Raw genomic sequence first — 27,392 nt, 5'->3', positions numbered from 1 at the left:
GGAACCTATTGTAGAGACCTGAAATAACTTGATCAAACCACTTCAGGTTTTCATTACAGAGTAGTTAGTTCTCTTACACAAGACAAAGACCATCTACACTTACAGACATTCATTAACATCCATGTCTACAGTGTAATAAAACAATATTCTGGAGGTGGAACCTCCAGATTACTGCATATTAATTTTATGTATTTTGTTTATTAATTTTGTTATTTTTATGAATTTAAATAACACATCAGTATACTTGTCTACACTTGATATAAATATAATTACTTAGCATAAAGTTAATCCATGAGAAATACATGATTGCTTGCATTGAGGCGAGTTATAATGATACATTGAAATTAAAAGTTGCAGGATAGACATGGAACAGAAGTGCATATATTAAAATAGACATTTTTTAATGATATTAAAGGGCAAATGAATTCATTTATATTTATGTTAACTGCTTTTCATTTTTATAAAAAGCTATGAATTTTTATTTCATTTAAAAAAAATAAATTCATTAATTTAAGTAATGAAGAATGAGAAGTTATAAATAATTTAGTGAAATGCATTTATAGTTAAAATGTTCCAAGAGATTTTGGAACATTTTAAAAATTAATTTGGAGCTGCACTGAATTTCATGATGTAGCATGAAAAGAAAAATGACACTTATCTTCATTATCTTTTTGATGTTCACTCAGACATACCTTCTTACAAAGTCTGATGGGGGGGGGGGGGGAATAGCGTAACTTTTATTTTTACTCTGTCTAGATACAATGATGAGTTTGGATAAGTTACAAAATGAGACATATGCACAGAATAATATCTTATATTGCTTAAGTCATTTATGATCAACATTGAATATCAGTTTGTACCACATATGTGCACTAATTGTTTTGTAAATGTTGATAAGATGGTAGCCAAAATGTAGTGAGCCATACAAGTAAGCTTTCAAGTCCTTGGTTTACCACCAACGAAAACACATCAATAGCATGTCACAACCAAATAGTTTTAATTGTTTTCTTCAATCACAAAGGTGTTGGGACATTGAGTGTATTTCATAAAACTAAGCCTTCACTGACATTTATATTTGGAACTCAAAAGCATCTTTGCGAAGCAAACACCAGAAGTGGCTGAAAAAATGGACATCTGGAAAATAAGAATATCACCATGATAGCAGTATAGCTTATCCCAAGTTGAACTGTTATTTTTAGCCAAATACAAGATCCCACTTATCATCTGTAATCACCAAAAGCTCTTTCGTGTGTGTGTGTGTGCGCGCGCGCAAGAGAGAGAGATTTAGAGAAGAACTTTGAAAAACAATGTAACAAGGGAGCTCTCACGCAGGGAAAACTAAATTTGAAAGGTGTTTAAAACTTACTTCAATCTCATATTCTTTTTATCTGACTCTGTATTATATTTCTTTTGTAGTTCATACTGTAAACAAGAGTTAGTATTGTTTTTGAAATATGTAGCAAAGAGAAATAAGACAATTGGAACATCTAACTGTAATTTTATAATCTTGATTACAAAAAATATAACAACCAATATCAGTTTTTATCTGAAATGTTTATTATAGGAAAATTCTTTACTTAATTTTTATTCTTATATCTCCCAGATCTACACTGTGTTTTCAGATTTAAAGAATCATTTGACATTCTCCAAACATAAATATACAAAAGTAAATATAAAAATATCAGTACATTCAAATAAAATTCAAATGAGTACATTACAACTATGTACAAGTTTGTGATATCTGAATTTTACTACTTTAATTCTCAAGATTTTTACAGATCTTCCATCATTTAACATGTCAACAAATAACCAATCATATTTACAATTAAATTGCAAACCATTATATGACAGTAAATAGTCCATGTATTAAAAAGAGAGAGAGAAATTAAAAAAAAAAAAATACAATAGTGTTTCTTAGGGCTTTAATAAATTTCATGTTTTGTACAGTGTTTGTGTAAAATACAAATTAGTTCGTAACCTTGATAACCAAAATGACTGGGTAATGTTTGATTCTTTAAATATTGGCATCATTACGAAAAATATAATAATGCACCGGCCTGTACATACATATATACAATATATCCTGTAGCTATGCAACAAAATCTGGTGTGATCCAGATAGCACTGTCTTAGAACAGGATAAGAGGATAATTTGCTACTTTCCTGTCTCACTATTTGTTAGTTTGCTGTGTTAACATCTGTAATAAAACATTATGGTCCATATCATTAAGAGTTGCCAAGTCCAAACCAAGAGCATTTGCCACACTAGACATATCCAAGCCAAATGACTTGAGAAGCTCAATTAAATCCATATCTTCTCCAGTGAAAGGATTACGAAGCTGTGGGCACTCTCGATTACACTGTGGCCATGAACAGTCATCCATCAACCAATGGTTGCACAGATCCTCATGAAGCGTCCACTGGTGTTGAAGGCGGAGATCTTCCAGAAAGAAAGAGCGTTTTTCACGGCTGCTGTGGCTTGAAGGGGGCAGCACTAACAAAGAATGGGGATAGAGGACAAAGTGGTACTAGTTAGGAGGGAGAGAAGTACAGCTAAAAGAGGTCAATCTCCAGTTAGTGATTAGATTATAATTATGAGACAAAAGAAATTCATAAATGGAATGTTTTATATGAAAAAATGAAGAACATACTGAACTTTGGTAATGTATTCCCAGTTTGATTAAAAAATTTTAAACATAAATTACCACATTAATATGTAAGCATCCATTATTTAAACGTAACATTGGGTTTCATTGTAACAAAATGTAATCATAATGCCACATATTTGAATGCACTGAAGAAATTTCAGTTAAGTTTATACATATAATGATGTGCATGCTAATGTGTAAAGCTGTAATGGCCAAGTTTGTGAGAACACTCATTCCAAACCTTGCATTAAAAAATGAATGGAGAAGGATGTGAATCTGTTTAGTTCTTTTATGCAGTATACATCTTATTGCTGCTATTGACACATAAGTTGCAGTTGTCATAGAACAAGTTAATAGGCTGCTGAATGATCTTGATAAATGGAGATGGAAAATAGCTATAAAATAATTAAACTAGTTTTGAGGCTTACATATCTATGAGTCATGAGTAGAAGACAAATTTAAATAAAAAGTGATGCTTTATTACTTATATTTTGCAAGTAATTTTAACTAACATCATCAGAATAAGATCAATTTTAATGTTTCTATAAATCATTCCTGCTCTGATAATACTTGCTTATATTTCATTAATAATTTTAATAGGTTTAAATAATGCAAATAAAGTGAAACTGGGTGATATATATATATTAAGGAATGTTTGAAGGAATTAATGTTACCTCTCATGTGATTATCAATACAAATCATAAATGTCCCTCCCTCCACTGGAAAAGAAAAAAACGAAGTTAAAAAGAAATCATGATTGCAATATGGTATTGAACGATATGAATTTAAGAATAGGTTTGTTAAGGATAAATTATATGGGGTGCTTAAGGGTCAAAGCTATATAACTGAGAGGAGACCTCCACATAACCTTTAAAGAAATGCGGAGAACCGACCAGGGCTTCTGACCTAATGTCCAGTCCTCACCTTCTCGTGGTGCACCCTGTTGGATATCTACCTCGATACTGAACAAACGAGGATGGGCTGGCAATTTGGGATTTAGCTGACCAAATTGTATTCTTATTGGCTTAAACCAAAATACAAAATGATCCTACAACATGACAAAATTTCATTATGGCTGGGGTGTTGCCTGGCTAAACAAGGCCCCCGGTGTTTTCGCCAGGCGAACAGCGAAAAGTCAGCTACTGGAACAAATCTGAAAACACACCCCAACTCAACATCACCAGAGTTAAAGATCGGTACTATCAACATAAGAAGCCTGAATGGCAAAGAAATGGAGCTAGCTGAGGAATTAGATAAGTACCAGATCGACATAATAGGGGTGACTGAAACAAAAAAGACCAAAACTGGTGAGATCTTTCTGAGCAATACATACAGTGTTATATTCAGGCAATCACAATCAAGGAAACAAAGGAGTAGCCACAGTATTCAACACTAAATATAAGGCTAATCTTGAATGGCAGGCAGTATCAAGTAGAGTGATGTAGGCAAATATGAGAATGTGGAACTGGACAATGAGACTTATGCCTATGGTCCAACAGAAGGCTCTACTAAGGTAGAAGTGGAGGAATTTTTTTGATGTTTTAGAGAAAGCAACTGACACAATGAAAAAGGAAAAAGTTATTGGGGATCTAAATAGCAGAGTAGAAAATGATTGTGAGACATACAAAAATATTTTGGGAAAATTTGGAGAAAAGAGCAAAGCTAATAATAATGGCAAATACCTGTTGGATTTTTGCTCAGGACTTGGACTGGTTATTACTAACACCATGATCCAACATAAAAATGTGCACAAATTCACATGGAGAGAAGAGGCAAGGAATAAAAAAAGTCTCATTGACTATGTTATTGTTGATATTGATGTTTTCTCCCTAGTGCAGACAGTCTTGAGCAGGATAAAATTGAATTTCATATTGAAAAGAATATGAAATTCGTAAGAAAGTTTTAAAGAGAATAAAAGTTGACCAGCTCTTAGATGTGAACTGTAGACAAAAATACACAAACATTATTCAAGAAAAAATGAAAGAGTTTGAGAACAGCAACCAAACCTTGGAGATTAATTGGCAAGCCTTGAAGAAAACACTGATTGATTCAGCCAGAGAGGCATGTGGTGAGGTTGTCTGCAAGGATAGAAAAATCAGAACTCCATGGTGGACACAAGAAGTTAAAGAGGCACTGTGTAAAAACTAGCTACACAAGTCATGGGAGGACTTTGGGAAGAACATAGAAAATAAATATCAAAAAGGTAGTAAGATATTCTGGATGTTGTTGAAGAAGCATAGAAATGGAGGAAAGAGTACTGTAAAAGGAGTTAGAGAGGATAAAGGTGATATGAAAACAGGAGAAAGAGATATCCTTGAAGTATGGAGTAATTACTTTGAAAAATTGCTAAATGAAACAAAAAGTGATAGCACAGTGGTAAAAAAACACTCAACAGGCATATAGTCAGGAATACATATACATACTTGAAGTAGAAAAAGCCATCAAAGGCTTGAAATGTGGAAAGGCAGCAGGAGTAGATGATATTCGACCAAACATGCTGACGTATGGTGGTATAAAAGTCTTACAGGGGTTGCACTGCATAGTTCAGAAAGCTTGGACAGAGGTACGAATTCCCAATGATTGGAGTAGAGCTCTCATAGTACCCATATATAAAAAGGGAAATAAAACAATGTGAGAATTACAGAGGTATTTCCCTACTGAGTTTCCTGGCAAGATTTATGCAAGTATACTTGAGAAATGGTTGAGAAGAATTGTGGAAGAAAAGCTTGGTGAAGAACAAGCTGGATTCAGGCCAAATAGAGGCACTTTACGACAAATAGTTGAGAATGCATGGGAATATAACAAAGATCTATATTTATGTTTTGTCGATCTGGAAATGGCATATGACGAGGTGCCTAGAGAGAAGCTATTCAATAAACTACAGTTATATGGTGTCAATGGGGCATTATATCAAGCAATACTTAGTCTTTATTTGAGTTGTAAGTTAGCAGTTAGAATTGAAGGAAGTACAGGAAGATGGTTAAATGTGGTGTGAGACAAGGATGTCCATTATCCCCTCTGTTATTCATTATCTATATGGATTGCATTATGAAGGAAAGTGGTATTAAACATGATATCAAAATTGGAGATGTGAATGTCAGCTCTTTGTTTTATGTGGATGATGTTATGCTTCTAAATAAATCCACTAAAGTCTGCAAGATTCACTGACTAAATTGAATAACTGTTGTAATAGATATGGTATGAAGGTCAGCAATAAAAAGACAAACAATAGGCAGAACTGTTGAAAATGTCAACTGTGTTGTGAATGGAGAACCTGTGGAACAAGTAAAACATTTCAGCTACTTAGGGCACAATTTTTAGTGAAGATGGTAAATTAAATATGGAAATAGACAACAGAATCAACAAAGCTGGTATGGTAGAAAGTCAATTGAATAAATTCATAACAGAGAAATTAGTCGGAACACTAAATTAGCTGTATACAAGACAGTGTTCAAATCAATTTCAACTTATGGATCTGAGAGCTGGGTCAGTAGTTAAACACTTGACTAAAGACAAGAGACCACAGATATGAGAGCACTGAGAAAGATTAGAGGTGTGAACAGATGGCATCAATGGCAATATCATATTAAAAATGAGGATATTAATAAAGAACTTGACATTGCCAGCATCCAGGAATGCGTTAGCAGAGCTAATCTAAGGTGTTATGGTCGCTATGGGCGAGGAAAGATTAGCAAAACGTGTTCTCTGCCAGGTTGGCAGGAAACGACCCAGAGTATGACAAAGATATAGGTGGATTGATACTGTACAAAGTTCCTTAGATGATAGAAATATAAGATCTGATAATGTTGGAGTCTTGACTAGTAACAGAGGAAAATTGTAGATAGGAATAATGTAAATTTTTCATGTAGTACTATCATATCCTGTACACCCCTTGAGGGTACATGGCAGAAATTTGATGAGGATAAATTATTCTATTAATTTAATCATCTTTTTTTGATAATTTGATGGGGATACTGGATAAGAGAGTGGTAATATATTGTGATATTTCTGAAGGTATTGGCTATTAATAGCTAAAAAATTTCTGTATAAAGGAGCACAATCTAAGAAAAAGAGAAATAACAAATGCAGTTTTCTAGATTCTTAGGCAATTGTTGTATTCTGACAATGCAAAAAAAAGTTTAGAAGAATTTATTAATAACGTAATCTAGAGTTATAAAAGTTGATCTCTTAAAATGAGTTAAAGAGACTACATTATTGGTGAGCAAGTGGGGATGCTGTTTGATATTATCAAGTGCTAGACTTATGACCGAAGAGACTGGAAGGATGCATATTATACTGTTAGGAATACACTGGAAGGAGTTGAAATCTATGAGAAGATGGTAGAGTTTAAAGTTCAGCAACACATGGAGGGGGAGTTAATGACATTTCCATCCATAAATGTATAAATGCTTATAAACCTATAGTGCATTTAGTACTGTGGCTAAGGATATATAATCCAGGTACCTGCTTCTAGGGATCAACATAATTTTTTATTATTATTATAAGCCTCCAGTAAGTAGAGATCTCACATGGGATGATGAAATTCATACTTTTCAAAACTCATGTCATAGTGGGATTCAAGCTCACATCATATAGATTGTAAAGCAGTGATGCTATCCACTTGGCCAACCAGGCTGGCATAAAAAGAATAAAGAAGCTTCTGAGCACAATAATATCTTCTTTTCTCTTTTTATATTTACCTTTTATCACATTCTTCAATATACAGTTTATTTAAATATTCAGGGATTTTATATCTTTAAATTTCAAAATAACTTTCCATTTATTTATTTACTATTTCTTTTAGTTTTTAGTCTTACATTATCGGCTATCTAACCCTGCTTTCCCTCTGTCCCATTCCTTTTCTTGCAAAAAAAAAAAAAATAAATGCTCATGTCCTCTTCCATAACAACAAACAACTCTTGCAGACTTGGTAAGTCTGTTCTTTATACCCTATTTCTCGAAGAATTTAACTGAAGATGGAAAAGAGTGACAGTTTTGAACTAACAAAAAGAATAAAAAGAGATGCTCTTACATCGTAAGCTTGCTATCTTTTCACTAGTCAACTATCTAAGCAACACATGTCTGTATATGCATATCCAGAAAGAGTTATTTATTATGTTTCTTTTCTTTCACCACAACTTCGAGTTAGTGACAAACAATACCCTCCTCAAACACATTTGGTAGTCATACCTGTAATGTGTAGGTATAAATATGAATTTAGATAATTCCTAAAAGTCATGCCATTGCCACCCTAGATAGACTTAAGCCTCCTGGCAAAAAGTTGATAGTAATCTGTTTAGATGCCTACCGTTTTCAGAGCACTGCCACTCAATTTTTTTTTTTTAGTAATTCAAAAATAGACCCACTGTAGATGTTTTTTTGATTGATATTTCTGCATTCCATGGCACTAAATGAAAGCTATTTGCAAAGCTGTTGCATTATCTGTTATTCATTAGTTGGAATTAGATTATTAAAAAGATATATCTTTTTTAATGTTTACTGCCATTTTATACAAATATAACGAATGAGTTTCTCCTTATTTCAAGATGACAACTGAAGTGATCATGTGTTATCTGGTTTTGTGATATAGACATTTGCAGATATGTCTGGTATTCCTTCTCTAATTAAGGAGACAAAATTTTAATGGATTATATCACTCATTTGACTTATAGAATGTATTTGTAGAGAAAGTGGGAGGTGCAAAAGAATGTTTTTGTATGCCAATATCTTGAGAAAATATGGCATATAAGTTTTGTGGAACAGGAATCGCACACACTCAATGCATTGTAAGGGAAATCGTTGCAGATGTAAGAGATGTGACTGAGGATACAATGAGTGTGACAGATGCATGACTGGACTACTGAGTGAAATTAAAAATGTGTAGAATGATTGGAAAGGGTTGAGTGCAGAGTTAGGAAAGGTGCAGAATGGAATTGAGAGTGAATGATTAGTGGAAAGATTGGCTGATAGATGGAAGAGGTGGGGAGAAGAATAGCTTTTGGACTTGTGGTGTAAAGATTGTTGGCAAGAGTGAAACATGGTTGACTGAGAATGATGTTCAGGCTGGAATAGAAATAGAAGAACATATCCAGAAATAAAAGGATGACAAAGGAAGTGGGAATTAGTTTATTGCATGAAATAAAGTAAGAAGTGAGTGGAATGAGTTGCCTTAGATTGGCACATGGACGGATGAATTTAAGATTTAAGATAGTATATTTATGGTAGATATTGTAATAATGAACTTCCACAGCTCAGTTAATATTGACTATGATCTTCAGATGGAAAGACCTGATTCTGACACTGCAAAGAACCTTTACAGGGCTCTTCAACTGAAGGTGAGTTAGCCAGTCTCATATGGTTGTGGCAAAGTTTTCCCTCCTGGAAATTTGGATTGTTTTTTTTTTTTTATCCTGCAAACCAGCCCGAAGAACACATGCATACAGACAATGCATTAACTTCCGTATCATTAGCAGGTTTCTAAGCCAAGTTACTCAATCATAACAGGCCATTGAGATAACACAAAAGTGAAGATAGGATTGTAGTAGTTAAGTGTGAACTTCCCATGATGGGTCTTGACTCCACAGGGATCTAGTTTGTAATAATATTCCATAGACCAAGTTTAATACAGAATGTCATGGATGTGTTTAAGAGTTATGAATGACAGTGAGATGGATCTCCTATACTGAATCTTGTGACTCCTGGAGGTAGTGTAATAATATATTCAAAGGTCAGAAATACATATGTATCTACTTCACAATTCAGCACTGATTAATGTCTCATGGCTGATCATTATACAGGAGGCAGTTCAGAGTAAATCAGTTTTGTGCTCATTCTAATTTGTATTAATTGCTTGGGAAATGAAAGTAGTGTAGCATCAGTGCTGCTGATGTGAGAAATGGCTATAAAAAGTTCTCTAAACTTCAAAAGGGAATACACAAGGAATGTGGAAATTGATTAGTATTCATGTTCAGGTACTTAATAGTTTTTCCCAAATATGGCAGCAGAATTCTTAAAGATATCATCCATGGTGGATTATTAGCTGGTTTCACATTAGGAGTAGCAGCGTTTTTAACCTCTAAGAAACTCAGGTCTTTCATAGTGCAAAACAGGCAAACTGGCCAGAAGAACATACAATGATATTATTATGATACGGTATCTCCATGGAGTTCAGAAATTCATCGTAAAAGACCAGTACTAATGTTTATACACACAAAACCTATCATACCTTTCCTTAAACTCATTTACTTTCAGTGCACTCAACTAATTCTGGCAATCTAACTCATGCATCACTCTCCATACAAAAAATTCTAATCCACATACCCATACTAACTACACTCTTCCACAACTTCCATGGATAACCTCCATGGAAGTTGTGTAAGATAATAATTATTTGTCATATATTGAAAAATTTCCTTTGCATCAATTTTATAAAACTACATTAATATCTTATAAATTTCTATCATGTCCCCTCTTTTCTGCCTTTCAAGTAAACTTTGTAACCCACACACACCTTAATCATAGGAAGCATTGCACAGACCTTTCACCAGCTTGGTTACTTGTCTCTGAATCCTCTCTACCACCTCCTGATCCCCAAGAAACTCAGGTGACCAAATTTACGCATACAGTCAAGATGCAGCTGAATCATAGCCTTAATAAAGAGGGATAATAACTTCTATATCTTTACTTGTTAGCATGTTTTTCAGTGACCAAGTAACCCTTTGAGCTATTTTACCAACTTTTGCAATATGCCCTCTGAACTTCAACTTTCTGTCCATCATTATCTCCAATTTCCTAGACTCATCAATTTCCTGCAATCTTCATTACCATCAATGTGATACACAGTATGCAATCTTTTCAACCTGGAGTGCAGAACCTTACATTTTGCTACATTATATTGACAATCATTATCCTTTGCCCACAATGCCAATTTATTTAAATCACCCTGCAGGATATCTACAATAACCTTTATCAACTGTTGCCCGCCCTAGTTTTTTTATCATCAGCAAATAACTGAATACCCCCCCCAACCTTAAATTTTTCCCTATATCATTGATATACAAATTAAAGAGTAATGGCCAAAACCCTGAGATACTCTACTAGTCACCCTTAGTCTCTTAGATCACTTCATCATATACTACTCTCTGGTGCAATCTATATTCTTTCAACTTTTGTAAGAGTTTTTGCGTAGTATTCTGTCAAATATCTTTACAAAGTCTAACAGTATCATGGTGTAGTCATTTCCTTTATCCAGTTCCACTGTCACTTTATTATAAAATGTGAATAAATTACTACGACAAGATCTACCCTTTACAAAGTCATGCTACCCACTACAGAGTATCATATCCATATCCCTACCTCCCATCCCCACTGTCGGATTTTACCTTTAACCAACTTTTCCAATACTTGAACAACCACTAATATATTCATTGGTCTGTAGTTTGCTGCTTCTGTCTTGGAGCCACCTTTCGCTATTTCTGCTCCCCTTGACCTTGCCAGAGCTGAGACTTAGATTGAACAACTTCATCAGAGGCTATGCCAGTTCTCTTGTACATTCACATAATACATGGGCTGACATGCCATCCAGTCTTACTGCTGTGTTTGCATTGATATTTCTTAATATGCTGAATACCACCTGTTCATCTACCTTAATTTTAACTTGCATCTCTGTCACATCAGCAAGTGCAAAATGATCACTCAACAACTCAATTTCTTTTGCCTCTGTCACCTTCCTACCATCAGCATTGATTAAAGCCATCTTACCATGGTCATTTTCCTCTTACTTGCTATATAACAAAACTGTTTTGGATTTCAATTGTTTTGGCCTGCTTAGCTAATTTTCTTTCATAATCTGCTTTAACTTTTCTTACCATGTTAGTCACCATTCTTGCCTACTCTTTATACTGCTCATGATTATCTTGGTCGCTTTTTTCTGTATATTCCCTGTGGTGTTTCTTTTTTTTTTTTTTTTTTTTTTTTTCCAGCTCTTGTTTTATACATCTTCCCATGCACTTAATCACTACTTGGTTTATCCTCCTGACCTTGGGTATGCAGTCTGATACTACTTCTCTCAAACAATCTGACCACTTCCTGAATGCACTACTGACATTCTTTCCTTGTAGCTTCTCAACTTATGGCACTGCTTCAAGATGCTCCTAAGTCTGTCATAATTACAGCTTTATGGTTCAACATAAACCTTTTCCTGACAAAGAATTCCACATGGCAACTTACCAGAACAAGACTGCATGGTCATTCTCTCCAACTGGAGGTAGAGCATTGAACTTGGTTATGAATATATTTTGTGATGCTATTACTAGATCCAGCACTCTCAAACCCCAGGTCCCCTCTATAACATACTATTTCTGGTAATTATCTCTTAGCAACTGTATAAATTCCACTTCCATCTTGCCCTGCTACTTTTCATCCCTCCAATCTATGTCCCCCATAGTTGAAGTCTCTTATAATAATTGTTTACCTGCACTCATTGTACTAATCTGCTGATGCATAGCTTCTTCCTATAGACCTCCTGGTCTATAGCAGCAATCAACAATATATTTTGTCCTGTTAGCCTCTATCTCACAGCAGACAGTCTCAAATGAACCATCTCCTGCTCCAGACCTAAAATCCTCTTTAATTTCTGATTTTGTTGGTTATAGTTCTTCAGCTCTCATCAGCAATACCCTTCCTCTTGTCCTATTCCTTCTATCCTCCCTGAAAAAATAGAATACCTTTACACTCTATCCTTGTAACTATATAATTTTCTGTCAACCGAGTCGAGCTGACCAATGCCCCAAACTCTTCTCCCTTATTTCTGATACTTCTGACATTTGTGCATATGCATTTTAACACTCTACTACCCTTAGACCCTCTATTTTTTATTTTATTTTTTGTGTGTGTGTGTGTGTGTGTGTGTGTGTGTGTGTGTGTGTGTGTAATGTTTCCCATTCGAATCTGAAACCTGTGAAATTGCATAATCCATTTCTGTACTTGCACTCATTTGTCCCAGGGGTGGATGAACCTACATTTGACTGCATCTCTCTTCCCCCAGGTACTTCTAATTTTCCTGATTTTTCCACTTCCAGCCTCTCACTGAACAACATTCTGTAAGCATCTAACTCTAAAACCATTCAAATGCAGTCCATTAGGCATGTACATTGTCCATCAAAGTCACTCCATATATCTATAAACTGCACATCTTTCCTCCTATACAATCTTCTAATTGACTCATTAGCAATCATGGTCCTTCTTTTCAACTCTGTCTTATCATACCAAGGCAGTATATACAAACATACAGCCTTAGTTGCTTTGGTTATAAATCCAAAACAATCAAATGTGGTGGTGAAATCAAAGAAGCAAAAAAGAAGAGTGAGAAAGTAAAGATTGTGAGTCTGCTACCTTCATATGATAGAACTGAATTAAGAAGAGGATCCAGATATGAGTAGCCATGATTGCTAATGAGAGGATTGTTCAGGAGAATGATGTGCACTTCATAGGTATTGAATGGTTTTGGAGTTAGATTTGCAGAGAGTGCTGTTCTGAGAGGTTGGAAGTGGAAAAATTGGGAAAAGTAGAAGTGCTTGGGAAGGCAGGGGTGATCAAGTGTAGATTCAGCTACCTGGGACAAATGAATGTGTGAAGAAACCAATATGCAATGTCAAATGCAGTTTTACATATTTCAAATCTGAATGGGTTGGTAATGGCATTATTCAAGGGTACTGTGGGTAAAGAGGATGCTTGAAATTCATGCACATGAATACTAGAAATATCAGAAAACCAGGTCAGCTCAACTTGGCCATTGTAGGCATCAGTAGACTTGGTTGACAAAAAATTATATTTACAGGGATAGAATATAAAGGGTATTATATTTTCAGAGAGAATAGAGGGAATAGAACAGGAGGTGGGGTGATGGCTGATGGTAGCTAAGAACTTCAAGCAACAAAAATAGAAGTTAAGGAATATTTTAGGTTAGAGGAGGGAGGAGATGGTTTATTTGAGGTCTATAGACCATGGATTCTACAGGAAGATTTTGATGCTATGCATCAGCAAATTAGCACAATGTGTGCAGGCCAAGCAAGTATTATTATGGAGGGACATAGACTGTAGGGAGGAAAGGGAGCATGGCAAGATTGAAACAGAATTTTTTGAGAGAATGTGCTAAAGAGCTGACAGCTCCATTGACATGGCTTTTTCATGAGAGCCTGGCCATGCGAAAGATGCCCAAAGAGGTGAAGGAGGGTAAGATAGTGCCATTGCATTAGGGTGGTAATAGAATGGAAGTGCCGAACTATAGACCAATTTGTATTTCATTCAGTAGCTGTTAAGATTTTGGAGAAATTGGTGAGGGATCATTTACTGCATTGGGCAGACAAGAGTAATGTTATCTGCAGGAATCAGTGTAGATTTGTTAAGGGATGCTCTTGTTTTAGTAAATCTTATTGCCCTTCATAATAAACAAGTAACAAGAGCAATAGATGAGAGAAAGACATATTCTGCCTTTTTTTTTACAAAGGCATTTGACAGGATGCTGCATGATAAGTTGATATTTAAGTTGTAGCACATGGGTTTAGATGTCAGGTTAGTGAAGTGAATTGAATTGAGGATTGGCTGTCTGATAGCTATATACACAGAGAGTTGTGTATAAGATTGCAAAAGGTTACAAGTGGAGTCCCACAGGGCTCAGTACTAGGACCTGTATTGTTTAACCTTTAAATCAATGACACTGTCAATGTGGTGGGAATATTCTGTTGTTTGCAGATAATGAAGCTGGGAAGAGTTAGTAGTAGTAGTGCAGATGTGGTACCCTTTCAAGAGGATGCGAATAAACTGGACAGGTGGACAAATGTATGAGGAATCAGTTTAATTCAGCTAAATGTAAAATATTAAAATTTGGAATACATTGATAGGAGGCTGCATACTCTGCTGGAGGAAGTGGGAGAGACAAGGGATCTTTGAGTGATAATTGATGGAAACCTGAAATTCAGGGAACATATTGCATAGGTGGTGAAACAATACTGAAAAGGATGTTGACCGGTAGAGATGAATTTATTATTCCATTGTATAAAGTCCTGATTGGACCACACCTAGAGGATTTGAAGGGGATAACTTAAGTGGACAAGAGTGCAGAGGCAGACAACAAAAATGATATCTGGCTGTACAAAGTTATGAGGATAGGATAGACTGAAGGAATGTGGACTGCAAAGTTTGGTAGATATGAGGAGAGGTGAGGGTTGAGTGAATGAGTAGAGATATAAAGCAGGAGGTGCAAAAAAGAAAACACTGTGGAGGGAATATAAAAAAAAATAAAAAGGTGATCAGTATACTCATGAGTATTACAAAGTGTAAGCAAGAATGGTGACTAATATGGGAAGAAAAGTTAAATCAGATTATGAGACAAAATTAGCTAAGCAGGCCAAATCAATCCAAAAGTTTTTTTTTATTTATTAAACAAGTAAGAGAAAGAATGATTTATAGAAGGATGACTTTAATCAATGCTGATGGTATGAAGGTGACAGAAGCAGAAGAAATAGTTAAGTTGTTGAGTGATCACTTTGCAAGGGTGATTGTCCAGGTGGAGATTTTGCAGTTGCTGATGTGACAGAGACTAATGTGAGAATTGAAGTGGACAAACAGGAGGTGCTCTGCATACTGAAAAATATTAGCCTTGAATTCAGCAGCAGGACTGGATGTGATATCAGCCTGTGTGCTGTGTGAATGTGCAAGAGGATTGACAGTACCTCTGACAAAGTTGTTTAATCTAAGTTTCAGCTTTAGAAAGAAAGAAAGTAAGATAGTTCCATTACATAAAGGGTGGCTCTAAGACAGAAGTAGCAAATTACAGATTCAATATACAGATTATCTTAGGAGTAGTCGATAAGGTATTGGAAAAGTTGGTTAAAGGTAAAATCCATTAGTGGGTGGACAGGAATAGCAGGCAGCAAGATTTTGTAAAAGATAGGTCCTGACTTAGTAATTTACTTGAAATTTATAATAGAGTGACAGGAGAATTAGATAAGAGAAATGGCTATGCCATGATATTTACACAATTCATAGAATACTACGTGGAAAAATATTACAAAAGTCAGAGTAAATGGGCAAGGATATGAAGCTGGTAGCACAGGGGAGTGGGTTGACAGACACAACCAGAGAGTAGTATGTGTATGGTGAAGTGGTGGAATCCAGGAAGAATGAGGGTGACTAGTGGAGTGTGTAAAGGTTCTGTACTAGGCTCACTATTTAATCTGTATATTAATGATATAGGAAAGGATTTAAGGAAGAGGGAGGATATTCAGTTGATTGCTGATAATGCAAAATTGGGGTGGGGGAAATAGTTGATAAAGGTGATATATACATATCTTTCAGGATGATTTAAATCAACTGGCATCATGCATGAAGCATTACAGGATTGAAAAGGAGTTTAGAGGATGTATTTTAAAATAGCTCAAAGGATTACTTGGACATTGAAAAAGACCTAATAAGTAAAGACAGGGGTTATTATCCCTGTTTATAAGGCTATGATTTGGCTACATCTTGACTACTGTGCATATTTAATTTCTTGGGGATCAGGAAGTGGTGGAGAGGATCCAAAGATGAGTGACCAAGCTAGTTACAGGTCTCCCTATGAGGATGGGGTGAAAGTGTGTGGACTGCAAAGTTAGTTGACAAGTGGAAAAGAAGAGACATAATAGAAACTTATAAGTTGCTAAAGGGGTTCTATAAGATTGAAATAAAAGAAATTTTTCAATACATGATGAATAGGAAGAGAAATAGGGGTCACCCTTGGAAGTTGCGTAAGACTATGTATGATTGATAAGGGTGTGCAAACCAGATTTTTTGCTTGGAGAGTAGTGAATGAGTGGAATGGAATTATTGCCAAATTAGTTGTGAGTGCCCTGACAGTAAATGAGTTTAAGGAAAGGTTTAACAGATAAAGCATTCACTATCTGTTAATGAGTTCAAGGAGAGGTATGATAGATTGTGTGGATAGTTTGGGTCTCCCATGATGAATCTTCAGACTATAGAGGTGTCCATACAACAATAATAATAAAGGTTAATGTGGATGTCCTATGATGAGTCTTCCAACTCCATGATGATTTCATAATTATAATAATTTTGTTGTTGTTTGTATGTTAATTTTAGCCATAATGCTTTTAGTTATTTCTTATATTGTTATGTACTATTTATGCTGTAGCACTTCTGAGTATACCATGATATAATGGTCAAAACATTGCACATAATAACATTCAGGTAATTAAAGTTAGAAATACCATAAAGTGTCATGAGTTAGAAAAATCCAATTCATAATAGTACTTACAGTATAAACAATACCAGAAGAACAAAATAAATAATTTATTTAGTTACTAATTTTTTGCTGAATTTTAAAACAGCATCTTCAGATTTGTGACACAATACTCAGATTGATGAAGAAGTATTTCAGATTGAACTTAAAAGAACAAATTATCCTCTTTAAGGTATCTTCTAGGGGCCAAATAAAAATAAAGTTAAGTTCAACGTGATCTCAGAATGACTGTATCCTATATTTTAGGTAAATGAATACAGCTATACTCACTGAGATCGAGGATGTTTCATAGCACATGCTGGCTCTAAAAGTAGTCTCTCTGGCCTGTAGTGACTTCCCTACCACACATTCGTCTTCTACCATTTCATTCTGCATAAAGGATTATCTAAAGCATGGTCTGCTATTCCTTACTTGCCATACAGGTGATCACAAAGGTAGGTTTTTATGTTCTTTAAGGCAAATGTTAACAGACCTACTGGTCTGTCCAACATAGGCTAAGTTGCAGGCACAAGGAACTTTATGCACTCGTGGAGATTTTGTAGTTACTGATGTGACAGGATGCACAAGAGGATAACAACGATCCTTTTGAAAATGGATAAAGGTTGTTAGCTGGATATGTGGACAGAGATTATATTACAAAGAACTTTAACTATCTTTACATAGAGAATAGGAAGTTTTGCTATGATCCTATGCATATTATTTGCAGAAGGGATAGGAGGGTTATGTAGTAATTTGTCTGTTTTATAGGGATTGTAGCTAGAAAAGTGTCTCAGAGATAATTGAGTTCTGTGGATAGGTTAGGATGGATGGTGGTGTGACTGCTTATGTAGATACTCTCTGTGTGTGCTTCCTGTGAACCATTTGGTAGTTGTAAAAATAGTGCGTCTAGGGAACACAGTTGCTTGGTTGTTTTCCTGTGATGAAGTGTACTTTGGGGTGTTAGCTAAATGTGCTAAAAATGTATCTGATGTGTCCAAGCTATGAGAACAAGCAGCAAACATATTGTCTGCATACATGGCTCAAAAAGGTCAAGGGCTATCAGTGGTGCATTGGCAAATAATGAAATAATATCAAAGCAGTGTCTGAATGCTTTATCTTATCCTAAATCCTTACTTAGCAAAACTTTATCCTAAAGAATTCAGTCATCATGATCAGCTTTCATATTATTTCATTATTTACCAGTACATCACTGGCAGCTTTGAGATTACTTCATTATCTCCCACAATCCTTGATCTTATCAATCCACATTTTCCCTTACATATTTCAATTACTTAAATTCACCATACACTCAAGTTACTTTTCACATAAAGAAAAAATATACAAACAGCTAAATGGGACTGCAATGGGTTCTCTCCCACCTCCAAGCACACATTTCACTATGGAATTTCTAGAAAAGTAAGCAATCAACAGTCTGGCTGATACAATGTATTTGCTATTTGGTCTCAGCCTATACACATTAGACAGATTTTAAGAGTGTTTAAACAGCCAACATCAAAAAATACATTTCACTATAGAAAAAGAAAAACAGCTATCTTCCTTTGTTGTGCATGCACACACACTAATTATATGACTACCAAATGGTATATTATCTTTGCAAGTGAACACTCAAAACCTATGCACACGTGCAGGAAGGTTCTTACAAAGCAGTTACACTACCATCCAACCAGACAGTACAACAGACCCAAAACACCTATACAGAGCTAGGGCTATTTGTTCTAATAACATAATCCTTGAAACATTCTTGAAATATAATCGTTCAAGATACTTTTTAGCCATTGGCTATAACCTCTCTAAAATAGACAAAATATTACATACATGCATTCTTCATACACCTGACACACAAGATTACAACAAAACTATTCTATTTCTGTTCCCCGATATATAAAGTATACCTGAAAAGAAGGCTAGAGTTCTTCATAAATATAATCTTCATGTCACTTTCAAACCACATATCCAGCTAGAAACTTTTATCCATCATCCAAAGGACTGGCAAACCATGTTCTGAATGTTCCTTCACACAGAATTAAATGGGGAAGAAAAACTGTGCTGCATAGAGAAAATGTTCACAAGAACTGGACTGAATTACATCTCTACTTAAAAATGAATGTTTTCTAGAATGTTATACATTAAATTAACTAACAAAAAACTCAGAAGAAACTATTTCCACTATAGTTGTCCTGGTAAACATGATAAAATGATTAGAATTATATGAGAGGTAAGATTTGGACACTCCAACATATGCTAGGACTTGAAAAATATACAGTCATGTTCATTTTTTTCCTCTTTTATATTTGATATGGGGGTTCTGATATTCAGCCCATTAAACCAAATTAATGTAGTTTCATTATTAATAATAGAAAAAGATGTTTAAAAAAAACTGAAAATTTTGAGTTTAGGTATACTCTGAAGTTAAAAAAAAAAAAAAAAATTAGCAATATATTTATCTTAAATATAATATAGTACTGCTTTGGAATGCTCTTCTTTCTTGTGTTTTTTTTTTTTTAAAGGCAGTTGTGAATTGGTAATTATTACCTGTAATATACTCAATGAAAAACATCAACTGTTATATGAGAAAGACAGAAAAAAAAATAGTATACAGGTATACATATAAAAAGAGAAATTGCAAAATATAAGAATGATCTCCATCCTTATTTGACTAGTTCTAATAATTATAGAACAAATAATAGATTAATTAGGTATTTCATACATCAATAAATTTAAAATTATGCAAAACATATAAAGCAAAAAAACAGTGCAGAACACATTTTTCAAAGTAACAATCTGTTGTTTGTCTCTTCTTTGTATGTTTTCTTAGTTCATATGATAATTCTACCACAGAACTTTTGCAGGTAATAAAAATTACCTGAATTTTATATCATCTCTTTCTAATATATATATCCATCATCTTAGGAACAACAATAACCTTGAAGATATTAAATTATTACTGTCTTCTGGATTCTTGCATCCACGTTTTCTACCTTTCTTCAGTGAGCAGAATGTGAAAAATAGTGTGATTTCCACCTGAATAGAAGTTTAAATGAACATTCCGACACAGAAGCAGCTGTCACTTTGGTGTAGTTTTAGGTTCCCTGAAAAGAAGCTACAACTGACACAACTGTCTGCTTAAGCTACTGCTTGTGATGTGATAGTAATTTATAATTTAAGGATAAATAAACACAAATATAATGATCTTGAAAATACATTGCTCATTAGTCTAATTTAATAAGTCCAAAATGAAACTATAATCATCTTATTCTTTTACTTAAAATATGATAAACTGTTTTCACTTTTTTATAAATACAATTCCTTTTTAAATTGTTACCTAATTCTACTACCACTCTTGAGTGGCTTTTCATATGTTCATATGCATAATAGGATTGGAATCCATAGTCTTTCAAATTACAAAGTGGCATCTTCAGCAGCTATGCTTCCTCTTCTGCCCTGATCAGCTTAGTATCTGGAATGCATCTGCTCTGCAACCTACAGATTGTGGATTTGAGTTCCATCTGTGGCATTATGAAAGCCTAAGTAGCAGATGATTTTCATTGTCTGATACCACTGTGCTTACTAAGGCCTGAAGTGACTAAAATGTACCATGCTTGGTCCTTAGAGCAGGGATTCTGGATTATCCAACTCTTAGGCCACCCAAGGCATAAATAACAAACTTTTATGGATACAATTGACATTAAAAAAATAAGAACTAGATTATATATTTCAGTAAGATGGCCAAATAGTCCAAAGCACTAGACAAGATCTGATCGTTGTAAGAGAGTGTGGGTTCAAACCACATATTGACAAGTTGAATATTTTCAGGTGTGAAATGATTTTCATTGTTTTGCAGTGGTACTTTGATCACCACTCTGTTTACTGGAGACATGAAGTTGTGTGAAAAAAAAAGTATAGTGTTTGGTTTCTGTATTGTCTAACCTTTAAGTCACCCACAATGTTAACTTCTTTTCTAGATTATCTAGCCCTTAACTAACTCACAATGATAGCTTAGTTTATAGAGTATCTACTCTTTAGCCAACCCACACTGCCAGTTTGGTTTCTGTATTATGTAACCTTCTAGCCTACCAACAATGCTAGTGTGCTATAGGTATACATCATCTTATATGCAACACTATTATAAACCAAAGAAAATCTCAGAATGTATAAATATTTTTCAACAAATTGAAATCATCACCAATATAGTACATGGATGAATATTTAGAAAGCTCTCTATGTTACCACAGAAGTTGAATATACAATAGGAACTTGCAGCTTCCTGATGATCTTTTGAAGAAATAGAGGAGAAATGTCAAAAATTATTTGACAGGCTAAAATTAAGGGGATATTAATTCCCACATTGTTTTAAAACCGAATAAGAAACTCAAAGATAGGAATCAGAGAGTTTCTTGCCGAATATAGTAAACTATAAAGTTATTTGACAGGTTTACTGTATGATATTTAACAGTGAACTGGCATTACATTTAGTTCTGCACCCTGAATGGTCAAGTAGATAGCATATCTACTTTCCAGCCAGTCTGTGGGTTTGAATTCCACCATGGGCATCGATTTGAATATGTAAATAGTAGATGAATTTCCACTTGGTGTGAGACCACCACCACCACCTTGCATATGGGAAAGCTGAAGTGACTTAAAAAAAGTTCCAAGTTTTTCTAGAACAGGGTGTCTAAATTGTATAACCCTTAGCTCACCCAAAGTACTAATATTAATGTGCTCTAGGTTATAAGCATGCAGTCCTTTCTTGGCATGCAGAAGTATCAAGGAGGATGAAATTTGCATGGAATTATAAGGAAGGTGATTATAATAGACTTAGAAATTAGCCTGGGCAGTATAGGGATGGAGGTCACTAGTGAAAGGAAACATTTGTTACAGCAGTGGGAAATTGCATAACTTGAGTGAAAAAGATAAAGGGATATAGAGTAAAATGGATGACTAAGAAAATCAAACAGAAATCGCAAAATGAAAAAGAGGTTAAGAGGTAAAAAAGAGGTAAGGCTCAAGCTCAAAAGGCGATTAGTGTAGTAAAGCGAGAAAAATTAGAATATGAGAGGAGACTAGCATTGCAATCCAAGGCATTCTCACAATGTGGCCAGTAGGAAGGGGGAAAAATGACTGCAGAAAAATAACCCTGCTAAATGGAGATGGCAGATTGGTTAACACTAAAATGCAGAGGCTGTAGTAGAACTGTTTAATGATCACTTTATCAGAATGTTTCATCCTCGTGAAGTTGATTTTATTCCTAGATAGATTGCAAAGGTTAGAGGATTAGAAATGAAAGAATATAGGATCTATCTATTCTGGAATGGTTTCCTGAACATTTAGTATTCTGAATGATTACTAGATGGGATTTCACCATGTATTTTAAGGGACTATACTAACCATGCCATTGACCTGGTTGTTGAAGGAAAGTCTTGCAACAGGACAAGTTCTTAAGGAGAGGAAGAAGGTTAAGATAGTTCCATTGCATAATAATGGTGGTGGTAGAATGGAAGAATCAAACTCTAGATTTTGTGTTTCTCCTATGGTTAAGATTTTGAAAACATTGGTATATATATCAGTAACTTGCTCACGTATTATAACACAGTGACGGCTGAACTGGATAAGGGTAATGGGTTTACGGTGATTCTACTGGACCTTGCCAAGGCCTTTGACAGGATTCCACATGGAATTCTAATCATTAAATTGCAGCATATGGGAATGGACATAGGGTTGGTGAGATGGATAGGAGGGTGGTTGACGGAGAGATATCAGAGAGTGGTTTACTCAGGAGTAGAGTCCACAAGACGGCCTGTGACTAGTGGTGTGCCACAAGGATCTGTTCTTGGACCACTGCTGTTTAATTTGTTCATAAATGATATAGGAAATGATCTCAGAGGAACAGTTCATTTGTTTGCGGATGATGCGAAGTTGGGTAGGGCAATAGTGAATGCAGATGACGTCAAAATTTTGCAGGATGATTTGGATAGATTGGAGGTCTGGGCTAAGGAGAATGGATGTCAGTTTAATGTGGCAAAATGTAAGGTTATGCATTTTGGGGGTGAAAAGATTGGCGGCAGTTTACTGCATTGGTGGAACCGTGCTCCGGGAAATTGATGAGGTACGAGATTTAGGAGTGTTGGTAGATAAGGAATTGAAATTTAGGGGACACATTGCAAAAGTGACCAAAACAGCTCATCAAATCACTTGGTTGCTGAAGAATACGATGACAAGCAGAGACAAGCAGGTTATTGTTCCTCTGTATCGAGCCTTGATAAGACTAGACTACTGTGCTCAGATTTGGTCACCTAGGTTTCTTCTTGATGGGGAGGAGGTGGAGAGGATCCAGAGGCGAGTGACCAAGATGATAGCAGGTCTGTGGAATGAACCGTATGAGAACAGGTTGAGGATTTGTGGGTTGCAAAAATTGGTTGATAGGCGGAGGAGGGGAGATATGATTGAGACATTCAAATTACTGAAGGGTTTCTATAAAATTAATTCAGAAGATATTTTTGAGAACAGGGCTGGTTGTGGGAGGACTAGGGGACATCCATGGAAACTGGGCAAAAGTGTGGTTAGTAAAGGTGTTAGAGCTGGGTTCTTTACTTTTAGAGTAGTGAATGAGTGGAATGCGCTCCCTGAGTCTGTGGTGGATGCTGTGACAGTGAATGAGTTTAAGGCGAGGTATGATAGATACTGTATGAATGTCAAATAGTTGTGATGAATATGATTTGGGGCCTCCCTCGATGAGTCCAATGACTCCCTGGAGTTGCCCGTAATAATAGTAATAGTAATACAGAATTGGACAGATAAAGATAATATTATTTATGAAGGCCAACATGGATTTGTTAAGGGATACTCTTATTTTAGTAATCTGGTGGCCTTTTATAATAAAGTGACAAGAGCACAATGGATGAGGAAAATACATACGCTGCTATTTTTCTGGGGTAATTAGTTGTGTAAGGCAAACTGTGCAACCTTTGTCTCAGCCATCACAACTCAGCCATCCTGCCATTCATTATCTCTGCTCTCCTTCTCAACTCACTATTATTATATCTGGGAAACATGCCAACTATTTTCTCTATAATACTATTGTCCTAGGTAGGATACTGTTATTTTAGGCGGGAGATGAATTTCATTGTCCAGTGTAAGACACCACCCCATTTATTGGAGGCCTGAAGTGGCTTGAAAAAAAAGTTCCATGTTTGATCTCTAGAGCAGGGTTCCGGACTATGTAAAAATAAATAAAAAAATTACAAAAAAATATATATATAATTGATAAAAATGGCAAAAACATCCTTAGCCCACCCACTATAGTACAAAATGTGCTATAGGTTTATAATAACCTTTCATGGGTGGGAACCACACACTAAAAAAAAAAAAAAAAATCCTGTATCTTCCACAACTTCCAAGTCCCTTTTTTTTTTACTATCCAAATCATTTGTGCCCACACTTACCCTAATTCTGATGCCCATCTTTTTTTCCTTCCTTCCTTGTATGCAAAGCATCAGATATTTGTCTCAATGCACCACTTGCAAAACATTCTTTATACACTCTTATTCACCACACTTCTAATAACTGTATCTCCATATAATGCCACCCAATCATCCTTGGATACTTACTTCATTCTGTCCACACGGTTAGCCTAGTGGCTATGCGCTTCACAACCATATGCCTGGGGAAGGAGTGTCCTAGGTTCGATTCCCGTCGATGACGCGAGGAGCTTAAGGATCTTCCTCAGCCATAGCCAAGTTAGCCAGTCTTGAGCGTGGACAGCAGGGTTTTTCCACCAGTTTATCTGGGGTTTTTCATCCTGCAACTGGTCCAGTGAACACACACGGATTACAGTCAGGAATACTGACCCAGCCATAGGTCTGATTCGTCATAGGAGATGAATTTCATTGTCCAGTGTAAGACACCACCCCATTTATTGGAGGCCTGAAGTGGCTTGAAAAAAAAGTTCCATGTTTGATCTCTAGAGCAGGGTTCCGGACTATGTAAAAATAAATAAAAAAATTACAAAAAAATATATATATAATTGATAAAAATGGCAAAAACATCCTTAGCCCACCCACTATAGTACAAAATGTGCTATAGATTTATAATAACCTTTCATGGGTGGGAACCACACATTAAAAAAAAAAAAAAAAAATCCTGCATCTTCCACAACTTCCAAGTCCCTTTTTTTTTTACTATCCAAATCATTTGTGCCCACACTTACCCTAATTCTGATGCCCATCTTTTTTTCCTTCCTTCCTTGTATGCAAAGCATCAGATATTTGTCTCAATGCACCACTTGCAAAACATTCTTTATACACTCTTATTCACCACACTTCTAATAACTGTATCTCCATATAATGCCACCCAATCATCCTTGGATACTTACTTCATTCTGTCCACACGGTTAGCCTAGTGGCTATGCGCTTCACAACCATATGCCTGGGGAAGGAGTGTCCTAGGTTCGATTCCCGTCGATGACGCGAGGAGCTTAAGGATCTTCCTCAGCCATAGCCAAGTTAGCCAGTCTTGAGCGTGGACAGCAGGGTTTTTCCACCAGTTTATCTGGGGTTTTTCATCCTGCAACTGGTCCAGTGAACACACACGGATTATAGTCAGGAATACTGACCCAGCCATAGGTCTGATTCGTCAGTTATGCCAGTTCCGGAGCCCAGATAAAATTTGGGGGGACTGAGATGGTGCTGTACCTCCCCGTAAAGGGGACTCACGGCCGTGTATCATCATACGATTATTATTATTACTTCATTCTACTAACCACCTCCTCCTCATTTACATTAGTTAGACTCTTTTTTTTAGATGTTCAATTTCATCCTCCACATGCTTCTTTTCACTCTTCATTTTTCATCAGTTCTTGCCTGAGGTATTCTCTTCTACTCTGCTTCCATTTATCATTACTAGCACTTCCATCCATTTTATGATTACTTTTAATGATATGATTCTCATTTTTGTAATGATACAGACTACCATCACACTTCTCACACACACTAATGCTTTTCATTCACCATACCAGTCCACAAACCTTTCACATTTTTTGATACATGCATATAAAATTTTTGCATATCCATTGAGAAAAACCCAGTTCATAATGTAAAACTCAATCAATCAATGTAAAACGAAAAAATTTTGAAATATCAACCATAAACAGGAAACCAAACAGTAACAACTTACACCAACAAAATTAAGATAACAAAGACCACAAAATAACACTTATATCCAGTCTGACAAAAGCTACACAATATATATTAAAATGTTTTCTTAGGTCATTTAAAAAACATTGCTTCATGACACTCAATATCTGGGCAGGATATCTAAAAAATCATGTAGGCCCTTGAGCCCTCTCAGAAATCCTTGAAACTAAAAGGAGGCATTTAGTGTTATAAGGATTATTATAAGAAGAGAACAGAAGTGTGTACAATGAACGTATACAGCACACAGAAGTGGCTATATATCCTAAATAATAAAGATCATATCAATAATGAAAGAAATTTATTTCAACTGAAGATATTACAAAATTAAATGTAAATTAATTTAAAATTTCTCTGAAGTGAACAACAGGTTATATGAGAGCAAAGCAGTGTTTATTTGTTGCATGGGAAAAGTAGCAACACAAGAAAGTAAGGCCTTGCTGCAACTCTCAACTACTTGCACCACAAGACTAATAAGTGTTATTAGTAATTTAATTTTATTTCTGTCATCACTGTAATTCAAAATTGTGATTAAAACAGTTATGATATTTAAGTAAAAGTACTTTATTATTATTACCCTAAGACCTCATGGAGTCAAAGACTCATCTAGGAGGTCCTTTTGTCATGCACACAGCTCACCATACCACACCTTAAACACACTCAAATACTCTGCAGACACCACATTCTCAGACAAGGCATTCCAATCATTCACAACTCTGCATGCAAATAACCTGCATCTCACTCCCTTGTTTATACACTTCTTATACAGCTTCCAGGGATGACCTCTTGTTCTCCCCTGATCTCCCACCGTTTTCTGTAAAACTTCTTCACATTGAGCCTATAACAACCTCTTACTAACTTGTAGGTCTCTATCATATCACCCCTTTCCTCATATTTGACATTCCAGAGAGTCACCTCTAGACCCTTTCCAACATCTCTTTATCCTTTTGAAAACCAGGTTACCAAATATGCATGCAGTGGTGCATGTGTGGCCTAATCAGTTTTATACATTGGAATAAGAATCTCCTTCTACAAGTCTGTGTCTTCCACATCATTCCCAGAATTTGCTGTTTTGCCCTCACAATTTTGGGAATGTGTCCTCTAAATTTCAGATCCTTATCCACCATCACCCCAAGATCTCTTATTTCCTCCACCTCCAACAATATATCCCCACCAAGCATAAATTCTATGTCCCATCTTTGTTTCCCAAATTTTAAAACCTTATGTTTTGCAACATTGAACTTGCATCCCCACTCCCATATCCATT

The 27,392-nt window shown here is 35.5% G+C and overlaps 1 protein-coding gene across 1 annotated transcript in view; it reads right to left on the bottom strand.

Annotated features, from left to right (window-relative positions):
* Positions 1-1,712: 1,712 nt before the first annotated feature.
* Notum (palmitoleoyl-protein carboxylesterase notum) overlaps positions 1,713-27,392 on the bottom strand; it is a 122,495-nt gene continuing 96,815 nt past the window's right edge. The window contains exon 13 of the mRNA XM_090409579.1: positions 1,713-2,493. Coding sequence (XP_090265705.1) covers positions 2,171-2,493 — 323 coding nt within the window. The 3' untranslated portion in view covers positions 1,713-2,170. The remainder of the gene's footprint in view (positions 2,494-27,392) is intronic.

The sequence above is a fragment of the Typopeltis vanoorti genome, chromosome 19 (genome assembly GCF_054136105.1).
Source record: "Typopeltis vanoorti isolate ZY-2024b chromosome 19, IOZ_Tvanoo_1.0, whole genome shotgun sequence".
Lineage (NCBI taxonomy): Eukaryota > Metazoa > Arthropoda > Arachnida > Uropygi > Thelyphonidae > Typopeltis > Typopeltis vanoorti.
The sequence above is the reverse complement of the archived record's forward strand: the minus strand, read 5'-3'. Positions and strand labels throughout refer to the sequence as shown.